General features: G+C 41.6%; 1 protein-coding gene across 1 annotated transcript; it reads right to left on the bottom strand.

The window, feature by feature from the left end:
• Positions 1 to 454: 454 nt before the first annotated feature.
• Positions 455 to 20,732, bottom strand: etnk2 (ethanolamine kinase 2). The gene is made up of 9 exons (XM_051414713.1): positions 20,316 to 20,732; positions 13,780 to 13,917; positions 13,560 to 13,681; positions 12,618 to 12,758; positions 9,024 to 9,166; positions 8,097 to 8,180; positions 7,838 to 7,998; positions 7,663 to 7,736; positions 455 to 6,350 (listed from the first exon to the last, which is right to left on the bottom strand). Exons 1-9 carry the CDS (start codon positions 20,460 to 20,462, stop codon positions 6,278 to 6,280), a joined length of 1,083 nt encoding a protein of 360 aa, XP_051270673.1. The 5' UTR covers positions 20,463 to 20,732; the 3' UTR covers positions 455 to 6,277.
• Between the last annotated feature and the right edge of the window lie 623 nt (positions 20,733 to 21,355).

Raw genomic sequence — 21,355 nt, 5'->3', positions numbered from 1 at the left:
TGATTTCAAGGGGAATCTGACCGTTGGCAGGCATCAAGATTAACGCTGGTGGTTTTGTTTGTTTCTGTAGGTCCAATAGGAGGCACCAGTATGAAGCTGAGACTGTGTCAGAACCTGTTAAAAACTCCTTTTATATGTTTAAATAAAATACGGTGAGAGTGCGAGTAGAAAAAGACAGATGAAGTCGGAGACCTCCACACATAGGATGTTGACAGTCATCACCACAGTCTATTTCAGCGTGTGTGTGTGTGTGTGTGTGTGTGTGTGTTTTGGCAGGATGTCCCACAGCACAAGTTTCTTCCTTCCTTCCTCCTGTTTGGGCCAAGGCACCGGGTCAGCTGGCACACAGAAACAAACAGGAGGAAGCTGGAGTGTCAAAAGAAAAGTCACACATTGGTAGTTTCATGGATTCCCACAACTTTGGAGAGCGGACAAATCGAAAGCACACAGCCAATTTTAGTATTTTATACATTTTAATGGAAATATTTACTGACGACTGTTAAATAATTCTTCTTGCCACTCCTACAGAGGTGTGAAGGATCACTGTACAGTAAGCTTTTTCACAGTATTTCTTACAGTATTTACATCCTCCATCTCCGCACGCATTCGACGCAGCATCTCCTTTAGCAGCGGATGAGTACATTTACAAAGTCACATCCGCAAGCCAAATGCTGGGTCCCTTTACACAGCGCTCAGAGCATTTACAAAAAGGAAATATCAGCATACAAAGGGGGGAAAAAAATCAGTTATCTGTACAGTGTTTCTCAAAATTAAGTTAGTACATTCACACATAAAAATAGTTAATCTCAAATGAACTGCAATGCAAACCCTCTGATGCTAACCATTTTGGTATGATTAGAAAACGATGAAAGAAAAGGTGTGAAATGCAACATTAGATTCACTCAATAAATAAACCCTGTTTAAAACTGACCTAACATAAAGAGAGTGAAATCTCTGACAGCCAGCATGGAACAGGAAATGCAGATGGCCCGTGGTCAGCAGAAAAACAATGGATGTATTGGTCTTTAAAGGTTTTTCAGCTTCACTGTCCACAATAACTTCTTGTTTGGCTTATTTTCACCTTACCCAGTGTGTAATGTAATGAGCAAATTGTCAACAAAGTCATCAAGGTGTGTCTGGTAATGTTCAGTTGAATGATTAAAAGTATGATACTGATACTTTCAGCAGTTACACTTCATTGTTTTCACTCTACGGTCTGTGGATCCACAACTTCTGAAAGCAACAATGTCAGACAAAACCTTTAGCTAACATTAGCTACCTTTTTCATAAACAAAACAAGTTACAATTAAGACGCGTAGTAGGAAGAGCTGTCATAGGTCTCATTGATGATCATTTTCCTATGGATAGTTAAAGGCCCCATCACTTTGTCTTTCCACTATAGATTCTTTACGTATATCCACAGACGGAGCTTTTGTATTTGTAGATTTAGAAAAAACACACACATTTAATGTCATTGGAAATACTTCATAACTTAAGTGATACTAACCAGTTTTCTGGCTTTTTTTCGAGAACAGATCCATCTCCATGACAACTGAGCAAACTCAACCTGCTGATGAAGACGGTGTGATGCAGTTGAAAGCTCTGGTTCTGTCAAATCAGTCACTTGTTCTCCAGTGCTAGTTTGTGTGTTTAAAGATCAACGTAACAATGACTACTGAAAATCGTGTCTTTACTGACCTCTAGTGGTTTAACTTTTCACATTGCTAGGGCTAAATAAAGGGGTGAAAAACACTGCTTTTCAGCACTGTATTAAGTTGTTTTTTAAAGACCTGTCAATATGTCATATGGTCACAAGTGTCCGAGCTGAGTGGAGCGACAGAAACTGCTGTTTCACTCATCTACATCGGTGAATTAAGGATTTATTTCAACCAAACCAGAGCTGGTGACAGTTGGGACAGTGGGAAGACTAACACATACTATTGTGGTGAGTTTTATTTTGTTTCTGTCTACTTTGAATGTCAGACGATGATATACGAGGTAAAATGATCATTTCTGTCTACAGAGTGTGGTGGCAAGCGATAGTTAACAAAAGGTCTATCTATTTCCATGATGTTGTCAGACACTTAAAACAACAATCTGAGCCTGTCAGTGGCAGAAACAACAACTTTTAGTGGACGCACTTTGACGGTGCATTTGTCCCCAAGGATTAGCCAACGTTACATAGCATAACATTTTGCAGCTATTCTCTGCGAATCAAGGGTTTACTCTGACTAAACCAGCGCTAGTGATTGTTGGAAAGACGTAGGTCTTGGTGAATTTTAGTGTATTTCTGTCCCACTGTTTTGGTCTGAGATGCTGGTGCTCTAGTGAGACATCCAGTGGAAAGTGAATTTCATATATATAACCTATAAAATACACACTGGACTGAACTATGTCAGCAACAACATGATTTTGGTGCGTAACGTTTTGATGCCATTCCACACGGTGGGTAAGGTGACCAGTGGACCAGACGGCTGCTAAAATATTAGCACACTTCTGAATGAGTGCAAAGTTTTTAGGACAACCCTACATTTAGCTCTAGCCTTTAACATCACTGCCTGCTAATGTTAGTTAGAATTTCCGAGGAAACAAAATAAAGCTGCCCCCTAACTTTTATCTTCCAAAATCCCAAACTGTGTCACTAGATGAGGTCCACTGTGGGTCAGTGTCCTCTATTAAGTGAATGGAGAAATTCATTCAGAGCTCATGGAGTGCAAATGCCCTTTTTATCCAGGCTGAATTCCTACCAGGGTATTAGGATTGTGCGTTCAAGCAGCAAGCTCACTAATTTGGTCTTTGTCTGCAAATCTACTAAGCAGATTACTCCACTTGTAGTTCCCTAAAATAAGGGCCTCTCGATTATTCTCAAATTAAAAATGCACTACTGACATGGGTGATAGCTTTTTCAACTATTTCGTCTGTAGCTTTTCGCTCCCAAATATGTGCCATCATACGAGTACATCTTTCACTAAGCAACTCTTAAACCCACTTTAGCTTCACACAGCCCCTGAGTTATAATTCACATTCAGAAGGCTCTGATCATCACTAAGGATAAGAACCACTCACACATTTCAAATATACATGTGATTCCTCCGAAAGCACTTGTGTCATTCCTTAGGTGGACTGTCCAGACTGGTAACCATTAACATCAGCTGGTATCTGCCTGTTCTGCTGCTCTGAGGGGCTGCTGCTCACTTTGTAAATTATTAAGCCTGACAGTTACATGAGACCTGCACTGGAGGACAAAGGTCAGAGCTCAGTGTCTCCCCCTGCTGGGCCTGTGAGAGGTTAGATATCCTAAAGAGTATGTGTGTAAGAGAGAGGACATCCCTTTTCTGGAGCCCAGCATTAATGAACAGCTTCACAAGGTATCATCTTTTGCTCAGATTCACTCATGAAAGTAAAGGACTGTGCTTCAGTTCATTATAACCAGAGGTCAGGGGTCAAAGTATCTGCAGGTTTCAAAAAGCCAAATACAAGACTCTTTAAGACCTTCTTGGAGTGTATGTATAACTTAGTTAAGGCCAAATGAATTAAAGCCAATGTCTAATTCAATCTAAGTTGATTATAGAGGCTCTTAAACTGTGAGTGGCCAGAATGAGAAAAAGGAGAAATGAATGGCCATTAAGACCAACTGTGCTTTAAGGGTACTCCACTGATTTGATACATGCAGATGGTTGTGTAAGTACTACTCAGCAACTGGTTTTATAATTGCTTAATAGTTGAAGTCACTTTTCAAGTTTTCTGCTTTCAGCTTGTTCAATGGGGGCATTTGCTTTTCTTTGTCATAAATCACTGTAATGAATATTCTGGGGTTTTGGATTGTTGGTCAGGAAAAAAAGAGGTTATTTAGGGCTCAGGGATGTTTTGATTAGCATTTGTTGTAAGATTTCAGAGCTCTAACCTGCAGATCACTCCTTGATGAAAATAATCATTAGTCGCAGCCCTAGACTCAACTGACGTCACTTCAGTCATTTCAGTGTGGGATTGGAGACAAATTTACAAGAGAAACTTTGCATTGCCAACTGGAAAGAAAGAAAGAAAGAAAGAAAGAATGAAAGTTGAAAGAGTTGCATTGTGGGAAATGTAGGATCCAGTGTTCAGGCTCTCTCAGTCTCTGCTGCTTCAATTTTGACCGTTTCTTTAAAATCAAAAGCTTTCACAAGTCCTCCCCTCTTACAGAAGTGTTATAGTAAATAGCTGGAGTACAAAGACAGACAGAATATGTACAGTACTGAAACTCTAGTGTATTAACCTAAGAGTCCTGATAATGCTTTGTTTAAAGGGCACTCCACAGCTATAGCATTGCACTCCTATAACATTGTCGGACTCATGGCAAACCATTTTAAACACAAATCGATGCAGCAGAACCAGACCTACATTACCCATAAGCTCACTTCTTTCTGACACCACATGTCCAGATTTGTTTTCATTTTCAAACCTGTAGACCCCGACTGACACTGACTCAAGTGACATCACTTGAGGACACTGTTTTGATTTTTTTATATAACTTTTTCCACATTTGCAGAAGTACTCATCAACACCTTTAAACAGGCTTTGGTGTGTGAAATTTCCCTTCAAGAACTCTAGTTTCCTTCTAGAATGTTTTGGGTCAGATGCCATCTTTTTCCATCTAAGTAATGGGTGATCTCATGACAGCAGCACAGCCCCATTCATGCCTCTTTTTTTAAGCTAGACTTGATTTGACCCCGGATATAACTTATGCAATGTCTGATTATGTAACAAAATTTGGCTCCAAATCTGGGATGTAACTGGGAAAGGATTACAGTGTGGGGCTGAGAGCAGCCTCTGATGGTAAGATGGTCTGTGGAACAGGTGCTACTGCCACAGTCTAAACAGATAAAGGGAGATATGAAACAAAACCGGGGTGGGAGGAGATCAAAGATGGTAACGTGCGGAGAGCAGACAGCAGGAGGGCATAAAAGAGAGGGAGGAGGGGTTGGCGGTGGGGGTCACTGAGGTTGTGATTTTCCAAGAGCTCTGGAAAGTTTAAATGGAAAGTTTAACAGAGCGACTCGCTGTAACCATAAAAGTCAAGAAGGTGGAAAAACGGTTGGAGGACAGAATGCACACAGAGTGACATTTACACAGGTCCCCTCTTTTTAACCAACATCTACCTCCCCTCCTCCTTCATGTCTCTATTCAACACAAAGCAACCAAAGCTCAAGATTTGTTTCACCTGAGATGTTAAATAATCCACAATGTCTTCACATAAATAAATTAATGCACATTTAGCTACTCTCTATCACCGATTGCTATAACACAAGAGTGATTCAACCTACAGACAAGTCTGTGAAAAGCTTTTCCATTTGCTGTCCCACACACTCAGTGTCTGGTAGGTCCTTCCAGGGAGAAAAGTCCACTAGCACACAGAAAGGTCTGTTCATTTCTAGCAGCAGCAGCGGTTTGCTTAGAATAACTAGCAGAGGAACTGACAGAAGCTCAAACTGCAACGGCCGGAAAAAATCTGAGGGAAGAGACGACGGGGTACCGCCCACTGTGTTGGATGCACAGGTGATCTCTGGGAAGTGCAGTGCAGGAATATCCGCAGCGACGAGCACTTAGTACCAAAGATGGAGAGAAAAGAGGAAGGACCGCACATAATAGAACATAAAGCGTTAAAATATCTGCAGAGAGGAGGAGGATTGGTCTCACCGTACACACCACACGCAAAATCTGAGGAATCCCAGGTGAACTGCCTCTATAGTACCTTTCTAACTATAATGAGGCCATGGCATTGAGCCATAGATATAGCACACAGAGAACAAACTATATGTCAATGTCAGCATCAAACCCTTCTTAGGCCCTCTTTTGACCTTCATTACCAGCGTTGTGGAACATTTTGGCGCCATTGTGACAGAAAAATAAAGCAGGTTTTAAGTCAATGATCTCTACCTTAAACTCTGTGTGGCGGCTGTGCTCACTACGCCTTGTTCAGCTGCCCTACGAGGGAAAGCAAGACGTCGGGTTTCAAGATAAATTAAGGACATACACAAGCATACATTCACACCCGTACACACAGAACTGGAAGTTTGATAATTCTTGAGCTACAGTTGTGACAGACATGAAGCTAAGATGGAGGAATGAAGGAGTAATTGCGCTTGTTGCAGAAAAGGAAGCCAGGTAGTAGACCAAGCAGTGGTCCATCAACAGCTGGCTCACAGAGAAGAGTTCCCACCCTACAGGAAGACCCGGCATTAAACCGGTCCCACCCTTCCTCCTGTCTTCTCTCCGCATTCTGTCTTCCTGTCTCCTCTCATTCAGGGATCTGCAGGGCCATCACTGTGGGTTTGGTCTTGAAGTACTGGTTGAAACGTAGCACAGCGTACCTGCAAGACAGAAGAGCAGAGAGGTGGTGATGGCACAGAAGGAGAAACTCCTGTTTGAAATCTCCACACATTTTTTTAAAGGATTATAAATTGTAATTATAGTGCAGCTATTTTTTCATTGTATTATTTATAAAATATACAAAACTATTTTTGTACAACCACAGGAGCACAATGCCACACCCAAACCATGTAAAGCACACATACTAGAATAGCTTGTAGTTTATCAGAAAAGGTAAGAGTTTGGGTGCATTTTGGATTTAATAACAATAGTTAGCTTTGTAAGACAAAGGTGATTTTGTGAATGTATGCTATCACCCAGAGAATAAACTAACGTTAGGGAAGGGGCGCACCAAAATCCAGCACTAGCAAATGAGCAGACTGACCAACAGACACTGCTGCACTGTACAAAACTTTCAGATAACCTTCATATCTTTTATCTTTTAGTGCTGTCCGCTAAACGCAAACCCATTTTAACGGCGTCAATGTTTTTATTGTGAGATTAACGTTCTTTTTGGCCTAGCACACGTTTTTTTCACCTGCTGTTGCAACAACTAGTAACGTTAGAAAAACTACAACACCACACCGGATCAAGCTAGACCGGAAACAAAACAACAGGCACGCTGCACACACTTGTTTAAGTGTAGTAGACGTTACGTTTTGAGTGGATGGCGAGCGCGAGACGCCGAAATGGATGCCAATAATATTCTGAATGGAAAGTTTACTTTAAAAAAAGCAGCCAAATGGTTCCATTGACAAGACCAAAGTGATCTGTGTGTTTTGTCGTTGTGAACTGAGCTATCATCACAGCACGTCCAGTCTGAAATAAATAATAAATTTAGTTTTTGAATTGAGGACAGATTCTAAATAAAATTGTGACAATTTCAGTTCCAGTTAAATTTTAATATATCACCTTTCTTTGCAGCAGCAGTCTAATTATCAGACACTGACAACATGCAAAGCAGGGGAGCTATTCACTCTAGAACTGCCTTTCTGTGACTGAAACAGGAGTGATTGGGTTACCATCCATAAAACTCTTTAGGTCTACTCCTGTCTGTGGACAACTATGGGAGGCAAAGCTGGTGTCTGTGTGTGAGCAGGAAGTGTTAAGTGGTATGGATGCTCACAAAAAGAAATGAGAGACATGTTGGCTTTTGGTTTCAGCCTTTCACTGCGCTCTGTTTAACCCACGCTGACAGATTCTCCGGAGACCCACAGTCCCACCTATCACTTATGTAATATCCTAAACGGGGGGTCGCCACTCACAGATCTGAATCACACACACGCGCACGCACATACGCTCACAGCAACTTACCCAAGGAAGTCAAAGTCGATGGAGGAGTATTTGGCCTGGATGAGTGCCCAGAAGCCCCAAAAGAAATGAGAAGCCTTAAGAGAGACAAATCAGATATCAGATTAAAGTAATGTGAGACACTGTGGGTGTGAGTGTGTACGAGATAGTGTGTGTTTGCCAACATATTCCTCCTCACCAGAGCAAACTTGTTGACCTGTACGTAGAGTGTCTCCAGCTCTCGCGGGCTGACCTCCTCTGTTTTCTTGGTGAAGAGCTTGTATGCCTGCAGGTACACTTGGAGCCAGTCCATCTGCATCTCCCGACTGGGGTACAGCCCATAGTCCAGCTCTGCCATTCCTGATCACACACGGGACACATTGCTGTATAAGAATCCGCACTGTATAGATATGGCATAAGTTCTAAATCAATTCAGATCACACTGTGGTTCAACAAACCTGCAAATTCATTGAAGTGGTTGCCGATGTCGAAGGCCTGGTAGTTGTAGCTGGAGTATTCGTAGTCTATGAAGCGAACATGACCTGAGAGACAATGAGGGGACAGTAAGAGAATGTAAAATAGTGTACTTCATATAATAGTGTACAAAAATAGCAGTTCTATCTCATCCAGAGTCTACAGCTTATGCAACCTGTTGCAGCAAAAACTGGACCGCCAACTACCCCAGGATCCAGTGAGGGCAGTGACATCCTGTGTTGAGCTGAAACAAATAGTTGAATAGTACTACTTTGATTTTGTAAGAAAATATGTCCAAATTCTCCGATTTCAGCTTCTTAAAGGACCAGTGTGTAGATAAAAACGTCTCATTCTAAGGTAACGAAAAATGGGCGTGCTTGTTGAAAAGTAACAAAAATAGTCAGACTTCTCTCTTAATGCAGTGCTGCTGTATGGGCTCCACTTATGTTTCCATTGCTGATGGGCTTGTTTTTTATGACAGCAGCAGGAAAAGGTGGAGTCAGGTGACCTTTAAACATGTTTGCAGATGTCATTACCACCTGGCTGAGATCTCGTTACAAGAGAGCCAGACCACCTGCCGAAGTGGTTGAGTTGATCCAGCACCAAACCTACTGTTTTTATTTACACCTGCTTGAATGTGTGTTCTTCCTTTCTCAGATAAATATATTTAGATACATTTGTTCAGGTGTAAACAGGGTCTAAAGTAGAGCTGAAACGATTCAGTCGATCGACAGATAATTAATTGGCAATCTTTTGAATTGTAATAATTTAACTTTTTAAGCAATAACAACAAAACTTAATTGGTGCTTCTAAAATGTGAATATATTTGCTGTCAGTTTAGTATTCCGTCATAGTAAAAACAGTGATGATGAGACTGGCAATGCAGACTTTAGGTAAAAGGTACTATTTACCCTCTTTACTGTTGTGGATGATGTTCTTGCAGAGAAGGTCATTATGGCAGAGCACCACAGGGGAGCCCAACGTGGAGAGATGCTCCTTCATCCATACCATCTCCTGCTCCAGCACCGCCTTGCTGGGAACCTCCTGCTGGATTCTGGACAGGAAGCACAGAGACAAGCAGAGAGAGAGAGTTAGGCTTTTTCACACAGAGACTCCAGTTTTATCTCTTTGGCTGTTCAGACAACTATGTTGTGTGTCTGCAACCCCAACACTGACCCTACAAGCATGGTCAAGGACAGTGAAAGAAATTGTTTTAGTAATTGTTTTAGACCAAAACAAAAGTTTTTCATGGTTTTGGGATCATCACAAAGTGGGAACTTATGTTAACAACTGAGACCAACATGTACAGACAGCACACAGGCTCAGTGGGGCTCTGGCCTGCTGGCTCCTGGGAGCACAGCTACAGAGAAACAAGCTCTCAGTGGACACTGGAGGTGCAGCAGGGTGTTCCAGAGTCACTATAGCTACACTACTGTGTCTCATTTTGAAATGAGCTTTGAGATCTGACCCATTCCACCTGTACGGGAAGACACAAAGCTGGTTGTACTTTCTTAGGAGATTGTGGTCTTTCAACATCTGCAACAAACTGCTGTTTTACCAGTCTGTGGTTACCAGCGTCTTCTTCTACACTGTGGTGTGCTGGGGGGGCAGCATATCCAAGAAAGACAGCTCCAGACCGGATAAACTGATCAGACGGGCCGGCTCTGTGGTCGGCATGAAGCTGGACTCACTGGTGACTGTGGCAGAGAAGAGGACACTGGACAAACTGCTGGACATTATTGACAATGCCAGCCACCCCCTACACACCGTCATCAGCAACCAGAGGAGCCTGTTCAGTGAAAGGCTGCTCCTTCCCAAGTGTAGCACCAACAGACTCAAGAACTCCTTTGTCCCTCATGCCATCATACTCTACAACTCCTCACTCGGGGGGAGGAGGAAATAGGGTAAAGAGGACAAAAGGGAAGGAGTGGTAGCACTGTGCAATAATAATCTACTAATACATACCTGGACACTATTCTTCTTCTTTTTTGTGCAATAACTTAATCCACCACTTAAGTGCAATAATTTAATTTAACTGCTAATTTCTGCTGATGTCATTTATCCACTGTATAATAACACAATGCCATATACAGTCCTATATATTTATCTATATTTATCCTCTATACAGTTCTCTACATTTATCTTATTTGACTTTATTTTCCGTGAATTTTATTTTACTTAACTCTACTTTCTATATTTAGCTAAGAGTTTATTGTTTACTGTTTATTGTTCACTTTCTATATTTAGCTAAGAGTTTACTGTTTATCTTATACTGTATTTCTTATACCTCTTTTACTTTCTAGTGTAAAAGTGTTGTGTAAGCTGCTGGAAATCCAATTTCCTTGCGGGAGTCATCCCAAAAGGATCAATAAAGAGAAGTCTAAGTCTAAATCTAAGTCTAAGTCATTCACTGTATGTGCATGCTATGCTTTAAAAATGACATGTCCTGCACCTGTACTTATTTTAAAAATGTAAATCCCTGCCACAGGCCTACTGAACATTCATGAAAGTGGTATTTTTGGCTAATGGGGAAAGGGTTAAGTCACTGAGTTAACGTCTCAGCCAACCAGACTGAGCAGAGACCCCTGTGCTAACTGTAATGGGCTTATGGGACGTAATCCGGTCAGCCTGATAGCAGGAGATGAGAGAGAGAGAGAGAGATTGTTTACACCACACGCACATACACGCCCTCTCCTTGGAGATACCTAGATCTCTCCCCTGATTGCTCCATCTCCTTCACCTGCAGCCTGACTCAACTGTTCAATCTCTGCCTGGTGTATAGCAAAGAGGATTCATATCTCTGTCTGCTAATTCTTTGAAACCCTTTAAACATCTGGACTTCTGTACAGCCTGCTTCAGACCATAGAGCAACAAGTGTGTGCTGTCCAGTACCCAGCACACTCTAGCTGTCTGTGTAACCAAGGAAGAGCATAAAGTGACCTGATACACTGAGCTAAGCAAACATCTGCTGGCCCACTGCATGCCTCAGACTCCATAATCCAGTCGGCTATTATTGTTACAGTTATATAAGCCACATGCTGGATTTAATCTAATAGCCATCAGAACAAAGGTATCAGCTGGGACTGGGCAGCTGGCCAGGTTATGAAACACTCTACCAAGATGCAAAACGAACCATCATCTTCAGCCTGAACTCTAACTTCTTCTAACTTTAACACCCTTCCTCTGTCCCAGAGAGGCAAATGAAATTCTATAAAATGGATTTATTAATGCCAAATGCACCCGCCTTATGTGTGTCAGCCCATGAGTCAAAGGTTGATTGGATAAGTTCTAAGATTTATAAACTCTCAGGTTGTAGTGTCTTTATCTCAGAAGCAGTCTGATTTACAAATCACATCAGCTCTTATTGCCCTGATTGCCAAAAGGTTCCTTCCTTCCATAAGAGACCAGCCTATTTAAATACGCCTACGTAAACAGTGCAGGTTCAGTCTTTTTCCAACTAAAATCCATACTACTTCTGAACACCTTAACGTCTAAATAACAAGACTGTGAGTCTACAGCCATGCTAGCAGCTCTGTGAGCTGAGCTTTGGGCCAAATGCTAACATCAGAATGCTAACATGCTCATAATGACAATACCAACCTATGCTTGTCAGGTGAAACATTTAAAATGTTGGTATAGCTGAATACACAACAGAACCTGGATTTATGTAGATTTGTGATGTTGTGACTGCTGTTTATCAAAGAAAAATATGTACTTAAGAACTATATAGTGAATTAAATCACAGTACAGTTAACCACAGAGGGGGGGGACTGAACATGGTTTATTGGGCTGTCACTCTGCAGAGTTCCTGACTGTATCCACCGCCTACTCACAGTCAAATGTATGGCAGCTTAGTTGACCAAACAACTTTGTCATCTCTAATTTTCTGTGATTGTTCATTTTAACATGCAATCATACAGCACAGCAGGTGTCAGTAACCTGGATTTATGTCGACTTTGTCAGACAACATTGCGCACACTTGTCACTAAAACTGTATGGTGTGTCAGAATCTGGGGACCAGGAATGTCTTTACAAGATGTCATGCTAATCCATCCAATAGTTGTTCAGATATTTCAGATGTGGACACACTGACTCTCTAGAGCCAATGCTAGTGTGGCTAAAATGTGCTATCAGTAAAGAGTACAGGTGGTTGTAAAGTCCGGTAAAGTTCTGGTCTGTTCTGGCAAGAGGAAGCCAGACCTTTGAGTAAAACCAACCTCTGAAATAAGACTCCACAGTAAGCTAGACACCTTTTCTGTATGTACATCATGTGTTAGACACCTCTGGTAACTAGGAAATTAAACAGGGTAACTAACCGTTTGATAAAACTACTTTACTGAGTGCTCCCAGATGATATCAGGCTCAGGGAAAACCGACTCTGTCCACATAACTAATGTTACAGGCAAATCAGGCTGCGCTTGGGGAACTATTTGCATCATTATCACTGTGTGTGTACTGAGCCACGAGCAGGAGCATGTGAGAACCACTGAGAACCTGGCTCTCACCTGATGTTGGATGCTTGGTCGGTAAACTCTGTGGCCACGAGGGAGAAGTATTTTCGCATCTTGATCCAGAGGTTGGGTTTGGGGATACAGCCATTGTGTGCATGGATGGCATGGATACGAGCCATCTCCCTGGCTATCAGTCTGAGAGGAGACATAGAAACACAAAAAGACAAATAAAGTTCTCATCATCTCAACATGAAATTAGTACATTTCTGTATTAGTATCCTGTTATGAAGACAGTCCAATGACAGACAGCTCTGCTACAAGATTAAGATGCTTTTATCTGCAAGGTTAGATGAGGACAAGTATCTCTTGCGGAGTTCCTGGAAAGAGTCCAATGAAAACAGCTGAGTACATCACGTGACAATCTGAGCTGATGTAGACAATAGTGTTTAACAGCCACCAAGGAGAATGTGTGTGACCAGAGTAAGTATTAGTACTGACTGGTTTGTGTACATTACAGTAAGTGCTGTAGTAATACAGAGACTAAGGATTCAGAATTGGTTTTTGTTCCCTCGTTTTTATAGTATGAATCATCCATCAGTCATTTGCATGTGACTCACATGTGCTTCATTTGCCTCTTTCCTGTGCAGCATCGAGGCATTTCTGCATTGTAAAGTAGTTTGTGTCCAGGTTCCATTTAAGACTTTTTAAGACCATTATGAATGCAATTTAAGACCTATTTTACATCCATACTGGAATATGAAGGCACATTGGTATTGTTCAGGTTTAGTTGTTACAGCATGATGAATAAATCCTTTTCATGAGACTGAAAAATACAACTTTATATATACCATTTAAGATCCAACAGACACTCTGCTATATGTAGGATGGAGAAACCTGAGAGGATTCTGAACACAATGATTGCACAGTGTTATAATCCTGCTATCACTGAGCTAAGTCAGTAAAGATCCCTGTCCCATGACTCTACCATGTCCCGACCTGAGTAGTGAAGGATCCCTGACATCCTGTGTCCCAAGAGCGTCCCCCTGCATGAACTCATAGCAGATACCGTTCTGAAAGGTGCAGTAGAGGCGAGGAGCACAGCCATTAGCGTGTAGCACCTACAGGAGAGACACAAAAATATACAAAACATAAGAATTAGATAGGGGAATTTACTGAACATTGACAGAAGACCACAATCCCTTTGCTTTTACACTACCTGAAAGCTTTTAAGCTCATTGTCTCTGTCCACAATCAGTTCCGTCTTGTTCCCGTATACCCGGACCAGGACCACGTCTTCTGGGGTGTCCTCCACGTAGCAGCCCACTAGCTTGTTGGTGGTTCCATCAGTGAAGAGCTGGAATAGGAAGAGAAGAAGTCATATAACCTCTCATAGAGATACAGAGGAATACCCCCAACCTGTCGACTCCAGTCATTTTATCAGTTGTCTTCAGGTCGGGATCAACAGTGCAGACACCATGCAGCTCTGACCTACATGAGATCAAAGTACCACAGAGAAACATTTTTAACTGAATCACTGTCACATGTGCCTGCGGCCCAGAGATAGAGGCCAAGCGTGTTTTTTAAGTCCTTGGGATGTGGGACAAAAAAAGACAGAATCTCATGTTTTCTTAATGTAATTCACAATGTAAATCTTATTTGACACATTTGATGCTAAAAGAAACGTCTTGCTAAAGCAAAGCGGTCCATGACTCAGATGGGAGGTAGTCAAAGTGACGTGACAAGAGAATGCATTCTATTTTAGAGGAGGTTACACTGCCGGGTGTAACAGAGGATGTGCGGTGAACCTAGAAAGACTGTGAGGTAGACGCTTGAGTGAGTCTGTTAATTTCACCAACGCATTTAAACTCATAATGAATGAATGGGACTAGTTCTCTAAAATCGTACTTGCCGCTCAAAAAGTTTGTACCAGTTCTTGCATGAGGCCTGACGCCTCCTCTGCAAGGGTGGTGTCGGTGTTGCATCAGTGGGTCAACAAGTTACGTCAAGCACCCCTTCTAAAGTGAAGAGTAAGCAGAAAGCCTTCTGTGTCTGAGGCTAGGCATTACATATCTGAGTGACAACATCACTCCAGTGGAAGCCAGTCCATCCCACTGCAGCGAACACAATAACAACATACACGCTGCCTGCATCTCCCCCGGCCCAGACGCTCACTCACACATATCTGGCATTCCGCACGTGGCTCGCCACAAAGATGGGCGTGCAGGCATCCCTGTTATGACCGTACATACACAAGCATACGCGCCTTTGCTACCACATGACTGATCCCTTCGACCCGCCAAACAATACACCGCTAAGACCGGTGATCAATACATCGACAGACAGCGGTAAGCTTAGACCCAGACAGAGGTAAACATTCAGCCATATACTGCCTGACGGGTTGGTTTTTCTGAGTCTATGTTCTGTGGTCTGATGGCAAGGCCTCCTTTCTTTGGCAAATCACGGTGTCTTCAGCATGAGAAAGTTGTAAGAGGAGACTGTTGCTCTGTTGCTGTTGGCACACTCTGCTGTTTGCAGGAACTCAGCGTGTGTGTGGGATGTTTGGAAATGGACAGTGTGTGTTTACAGTAGAAGTCTTCCTGTCCAGGTGGCGGGGCTAATCAGGTGTTTCTGTCAACAGCGCTGCCCCGTTGCTCTTCACGTTTCCCGCTCTCATGGCCCTGCTGCTCCAGAACATCCTCCCAACTCGACCAAATAACGCCATTAACACTCTCCTCAGTCCACGTTCCGCTGTGACCTGGGTCATGAGTACCCTGGCAGTCGTGCTGCTGTACCATATGAGCTCTGTTAGACAAACCGCCTGGTTTGGTGGCGGTCACTGAGAAAAGCTCTGCTGGTCTGGCCTGTAAAGATCGAGGTTAACACTGCACGCTCTCGGCTGCAGGTGTATGAATGGGCGTGGAATCAGATCTAGTGAGATTAGCCAGCAAACACACAGCTGCCTTGGCTGCGTTCAAAGACTTTGACCTGGCCACGACACATCAGTCACTTGATCCTTTTACGAGGAATCAATTATACATTTTCCTTTCCTGACAAGGTGAAGGATCACTTAACAACACACTCCTGTGTGTGTGTGTGTGTGTGTGTGTGTGTGTGTGTGTGTGTGTGTGTGTGTGTGTGTGTGTGTGTGTGGTGATGGTTTGGTGAAAGCATTCTGCACAAAGGCTGCATCTGTTCCATAGTGGTTGGAGAATGTAACACCCGGGGTGGATGCGACGATGGATATATCAACCCTTTTTTCTTTTTTAATTCATTATACATATTGTGAGTGTGTATTGACTGTACACCCACACATGCTGACATGATTGTTTTCCTTAACATGAACAAACAGAATATTGTGGAAAATAGCAGTCAGTGCCATTGTTCTTTTTATAACTCTTCATACAGGCTCGCTCAAAGGTTTGGAATGGGCTGCCACAAAAGCTTCATTCTGTACATACAGACTGTGTTTCTGAATGATCTTTCATGCTTTTAGGTTATAGAAAGCCCTCTTTAAAACTGAATGTCATTATGTATCGAGGAACACAACGCTGCACAATGGTTCAACCAGACTGACAAATGAAAGGGCAGAAAAAGACAAAGATCCCTCTGAGCAACAGTTAAAGCAGAATATAAGAAATCAGCAGCCACTGTAAAAGAAACTGGAAGATTAGCTAAATCTGTGTAGATTGAAATAGGACAGGTTCCTGTTTCAGTGTCAGTAATGTCTATAAAAAGCTGGAATTGCGGACATGTTACTTTAGCAAAGCTATAGCTAAACTTCAAAACAGAAATACAATGTTGGTCTAAGTTTGCACGGTTGGGGTCAGAGTATCAGCTGAACGTACTATTAACTGACAAATCACAGTTTAAACCTGTCCAATCCAACCAGTGAGGAGACTGCAGAGGGCCTGAAGAAAAATGGGAACCCAAAATATTTAGAGCCAGCTGGTTCTGTACTGAAAAACTAATTCCAGAATTAAGGATATTTAGGGTAAAATGGTCCCATTAAGCAACACTGGGGATGTTGACTAAATTGAAGTTTTAATCCTTTAAATTTTCTTCTTTTGAGGCCAAAATGTTAAATGTAAAAAATACCTTTGGTGTCTGAATTATATTGTTTTTATCTATGTTCAAATAGCCATTATTGAAGGAAAGAAGATCAAGAAGATCAAGATAACTGATGGTGATTCCAGACCTTTGAACGGTAATCTTTTCTTGTGCTAAGTGTTCGTTTTTGACGACAGATGTGAGTTAGGAATTGATCACTTTGATCCAATCTGACAGTGATTGATATCAAACAATTATATCATTAATCAAAGTGTTTATTACGATAGAAAAAACTTGATTGCTATGCAATCAGCAATATCCGTTATTATTTTACACACCCTCAAGTGCTGTATGTTCTAAAAATAGATCTTTCTCTCTATGTGACCAATAGACAATCAGGAATTAAACCTTTCTTCATACTGTTAGAAATACTGAAAATCACTTTTCCCTACTGCATAATACTTGGGATTACCATATTGGGTCATAAACATCAGCACAAACGTAGGGCAGGGCAATATGGCTGAAATCAATGATAGTAATTAGCCTTTTCCCTGATATCAATACATACATCACAATTAGAGATGTGCCGGTATACCGTGGTAAAACATTCTCATGGTAACAATACTGGCTGCAGTTTCTATTACCATCAGTTAACCATCAATTTTAGAGGGCACCATAGACACAGCACAGCTCTCCTTTCTTCATTAGCAGCTTCATTTTGATTAACCACAAGGGGAGCGCCATTTTACCAGCCACAGACACAGCAGGACCAGGGAACCAGGCTCCTGTCTGTCTAGCTCTACTCTCATCATGACTTTCTATGCCAAAATTGGGACTATGATCACACTATGATTCCTGAAATTATGTTACTGATTTTTCATACAGGTTGGTGGAAAACACCAGGGACAATGATGGAAATAAGTTTAGGACTTTTTCATTTTATCCCTAAAAAAGTCTGATATGTGGTTATTTTAGAGAAATATTAGAATATATACCAATAATCCGAGCAAACCACAAATGGAATTAAACCACTCAAAAAATGGTGTTCTGTTGCCCAGAAATGTGCAAAATATATTTACATCCTGTAAGTGCCAATGAAAATGACTCAAATAGGCAAATAAGGCCTTAAGATTGTTCTGATTTTATTTGAGGTAGCTACACTCCCTGGATATAATCTGATTATGTTCTTTAATATTAAATGAACAGAGTAAAATATTCAACAGAAGTGGTGAAGGTTACTGGTAGCAGAAGACATGGGTTAATATACTACCTTGGAAACAATAAAAAGTACTTTGGAAAGAACAGGAAAAACAAAGTTGGATCAGTCATCATCATCTATATTCCTTTTAGGCACTGTTTAAAAGGAGTCTGTTGTATGCATTTTGCTTAGTGCTCTTACTGAAAAGTTTTAAATGTATTATTTTATTTCTGAGAGAAAAGTGTCTACTGTTTATTTGCAACCTTATGTTTGTTTAAATATTTTCAATACAATTTATGCAATTGTCTGTAGCAGCTGTAAAAGTCAATTCAGTCATTATTAAGTCTCATATTCTCTTAAACCTCTCAAATGTGACCACTAGCAGTTTTTCCGTGTCCAACTAAGGGTGTAACTTTATATTGTGGCACAGTATTTTGCTATGTGAGCCGTGAGAGCTGAGACTGTCAGTGATCTGTCCCCAAGACAGAGCTCCATCCCACAGAGCTGTATTCAGCAGGACTCATTTTGCAGTGGCTCTGAACCCCGGCAACACGACATCCCCAAATGACCCCAAATGTGATATATTAACTTAACCGACTCCTGTCACTGAGAAACTCGAAATGGTCCCAATTTTAGATAAAGTTGGAAGGTTTACAACTTCAGCAGGCACACCATCTTTATTAGCAGAAAAAGCACATATCTGTGTATTTGCACAGTATGCTTCGCCTTCTGTTCATGTCTTTCCGTTTGCTTTATATGTACTAATTAATGCCGATTCATGCTAACTCTGTATATTACTTTGGCAGGGTTTCAACAGGTTAAATTGAAGACCTTCGTAAGACAATTATGAATGCAGTTTTAGACCTATTTTACGTCCACATTGGCCAAAACAATACAAAGGATGTGAAGGAAACTCGATGGTGGTTCCATCCTGGTTTCATTTTGCAGTTGTTACAGCATGATCACTACAATTGTTTCCCAAGAACACATTTAAAAGAGAGACTAAAAAAGGCACCTTTATTTAAGTAGCATTAACTTCATTAATCCAACCATTTTTAAGACCTGGTAAAGTCATAATGAAGACATTTTAAGGCCTAAAATTCAGATTATTGGATTTTAGACTTTCTAAAACCCTGTCTTAACACCCTGACTGAGGAATTACTTTGAGGACAAGTGGCATTTAGAGAAAGTACGCCTATAATTTAACTTGTGCTCTTTATTCTTATGAGAACATTCTCCTGTAGGCACTTTTTAGTAGTAATGAATTTAAATATACATAATACAAAATACATTATTTGCATTTTGTACTAAAATGTAAATGGGAAAGAACGTTTAAAACCTGTGAATAATGAAAAAGTTTTTAGTCATTTTCTTTCAAAATACTCAACGTAATACATACTAATGTAATATAGTACAGTTATACCCAGTGCCTGAATTGGACCAAAAAAGCTGCCAGTATCCTGATTCAATACAACCCTAACCCTCGTTTTTTTATCCTTTTTAACAAATACATGCTGTTTTTCAGTGTAACGCTAGAACCTCACCAGCAATGCTGTAAGCAGGGTTTTAGAAATACTGAGGTCCAAAACCTCAACTTGCCAGGGTGGTTTGCATCAAAGCATCAAAGTAGTTATTTGTAGGCAACTGTATACCCCTCCTAAAAAATACTGAGGTCCAGACATTGGTGAGCTCAGTGGCGGGTACAGCCATGCTCACCAGAGCTGTCACTCAATCAGAAGTAAGGGTATTCGTGTGGACAAAAATTAGAGGTACTCAGTACTGGCCCATTTCAGACACAGGTGACACCCCTACTAGGTATTAGCTGTGTGCTGTACATTGCAAATGGAAACTATAACAAGCATATAACAATATATTAAGTGCTATGCTTTTACCTACACAGTGGCAGATCCCAGCTCATAGCTACTGTGTCTACTTCCACTAACATCCAGTGACCTCCGTCAGCGGACAGGAGAGCAGACAGACATAATGAATATCCCTTCAAACCAACTATAACACAGTCTTCATAAGGTGTGTCTGCTTCCATGAGCAAACAATTATCAGTCACCATATGTCTCAACCAAACTCTCCATCACGTCACTCACACGAACATGACTTGGCTTTCGTGCTATATTGACATGTTGCGTACGTTGGTCATGTAAAGCTCTCTGTAACCGGAATATTGCCGGTAACTTAACGTTATCTCCTGACGTTACTTTGTTAGCTTAGTTAGAGTTCAGGTCTGAGAACGTCTTGCTAGCTTAGTTAACGTTATCATGTCATTGTGATAAAACTGCTACAGAATATCAAACATAACCGCTTGTTTAATCAACAATTCAGAGAATAACGTAGCCGCCGGTGTGTCGTCTGTTCAAAGAAGTGAACCTCGCCGGTAGATAACGTTAACGTCTCCCGGCCCTCCTCTAGTTAGTGCCCGGTGATGCTGCAGAGCTGCCAATCTTAGCCTAGCCTAGCACGCCCGGCACAGCTAGCTTAGCGGCTAACGTTACCTTCGTCTTGACAAGGCTCGCGTCCCACGCCGGTCTCAGCTCTTTAATGAGCTTCATCGCCCCCTCCGTCACGCTGTGTTCGTCCACGAAAATGGGAATTTTTCTGATCACCGGCGACCCCACGGGCACATGTATCTGCGTCTCCATCCTGCAGCCGTTTATAGGTACCGCTAATCTCCGAGCCCTTCACGGATATTGGCAGAAATTGCAGCATACAAGTGTTGCTTTGGTTTCTAAGTCGCTTAATGTTGCTGTGTTTGTGTGAACGACTCAAGTTTTGCTTAACAGATGGATCTTGCTTGACGGCTGTTGCGGTGACGGTGAGCTGAAAGCAGTGAAGATGTACTGTCAAACTGCCGGGTATGGATGCTCGTCGCCGGTTTTCTTGAGAGCAGACAGCCAACGGTACCATTTCCTCCTACTTGGCTCCGCCCGCCCGGGATCATCCGATTGTACCGCCGGTTGAGACGCACCACAGTCGAGCACGCCCACCATTTCCGAGCGTGTCCGAGTGGAGCCCGAGTCTACTGCACTCTCACATACTGAACACCTGAACGTACTTTCTGTTTCTGACAAGGTTTCTTTTCCCCAATCAAGTCTAAAGTTACTGTCACGTGACCTGCGAGGACATTACAGTAACACTGTGGATTTGCATATCGTGTCTTTTATACTACTTTACTTTACTTTATACACCTTCCTCTTTCTGAGTCAGCCTTTTATAGCCGATAGTAAGGCTTGGAATCATTGGAGAGGCATTGAAGTGGGGCTGTAAATGTGTGTGCTCATGTCAATATGTGCCTGTATGAGTTGATGAATGCATCATTTTCCAGTTTATTAAACAGCAAAAAAAAAAAAAAAAAACACATGGTATGTGTGAAATTGGTTTAGTTTTCCTTACAAGTAGCAATATGACCACCAGTCAGTAATTTCTCTAATAATAAAAAAAAAGTACGTGTAGCAATACCACATAGAAAAAAAATATTATTACATGTCCTGTAACTTTATAATATATATAATAACTTTGTCATCAAAGAGTCCTG

Source organism: Dicentrarchus labrax, unplaced genomic scaffold (assembly GCF_905237075.1).
Source record: "Dicentrarchus labrax unplaced genomic scaffold, dlabrax2021, whole genome shotgun sequence".
Lineage (NCBI taxonomy): Eukaryota > Metazoa > Chordata > Actinopteri > Moronidae > Dicentrarchus > Dicentrarchus labrax.
This window is presented reverse-complemented; position numbering and strand designations above follow the sequence as displayed.

Bases quoted from the DNA above. Each gene is read 5' to 3' on its own strand.
- etnk2 (XM_051414713.1), bottom strand. From the start codon at position 20,462: ATGGAGACGCAGATACATGTGCCCGTGGGGTCGCCGGTGATCAGAAAA. The intron at 12,759-13,559 runs GTCGGGACATGG...GTCTCCTCTCAG, and splicing joins AGGGATCCTTCACTACTCAG to ACTGATAGCCAGGGAGATGG. The intron at 7,737-7,837 runs GTGAGGAGGAAT...GTCTCTCTTAAG, and splicing joins AGGTCAACAAGTTTGCTCTG to GCTTCTCATTTCTTTTGGGG.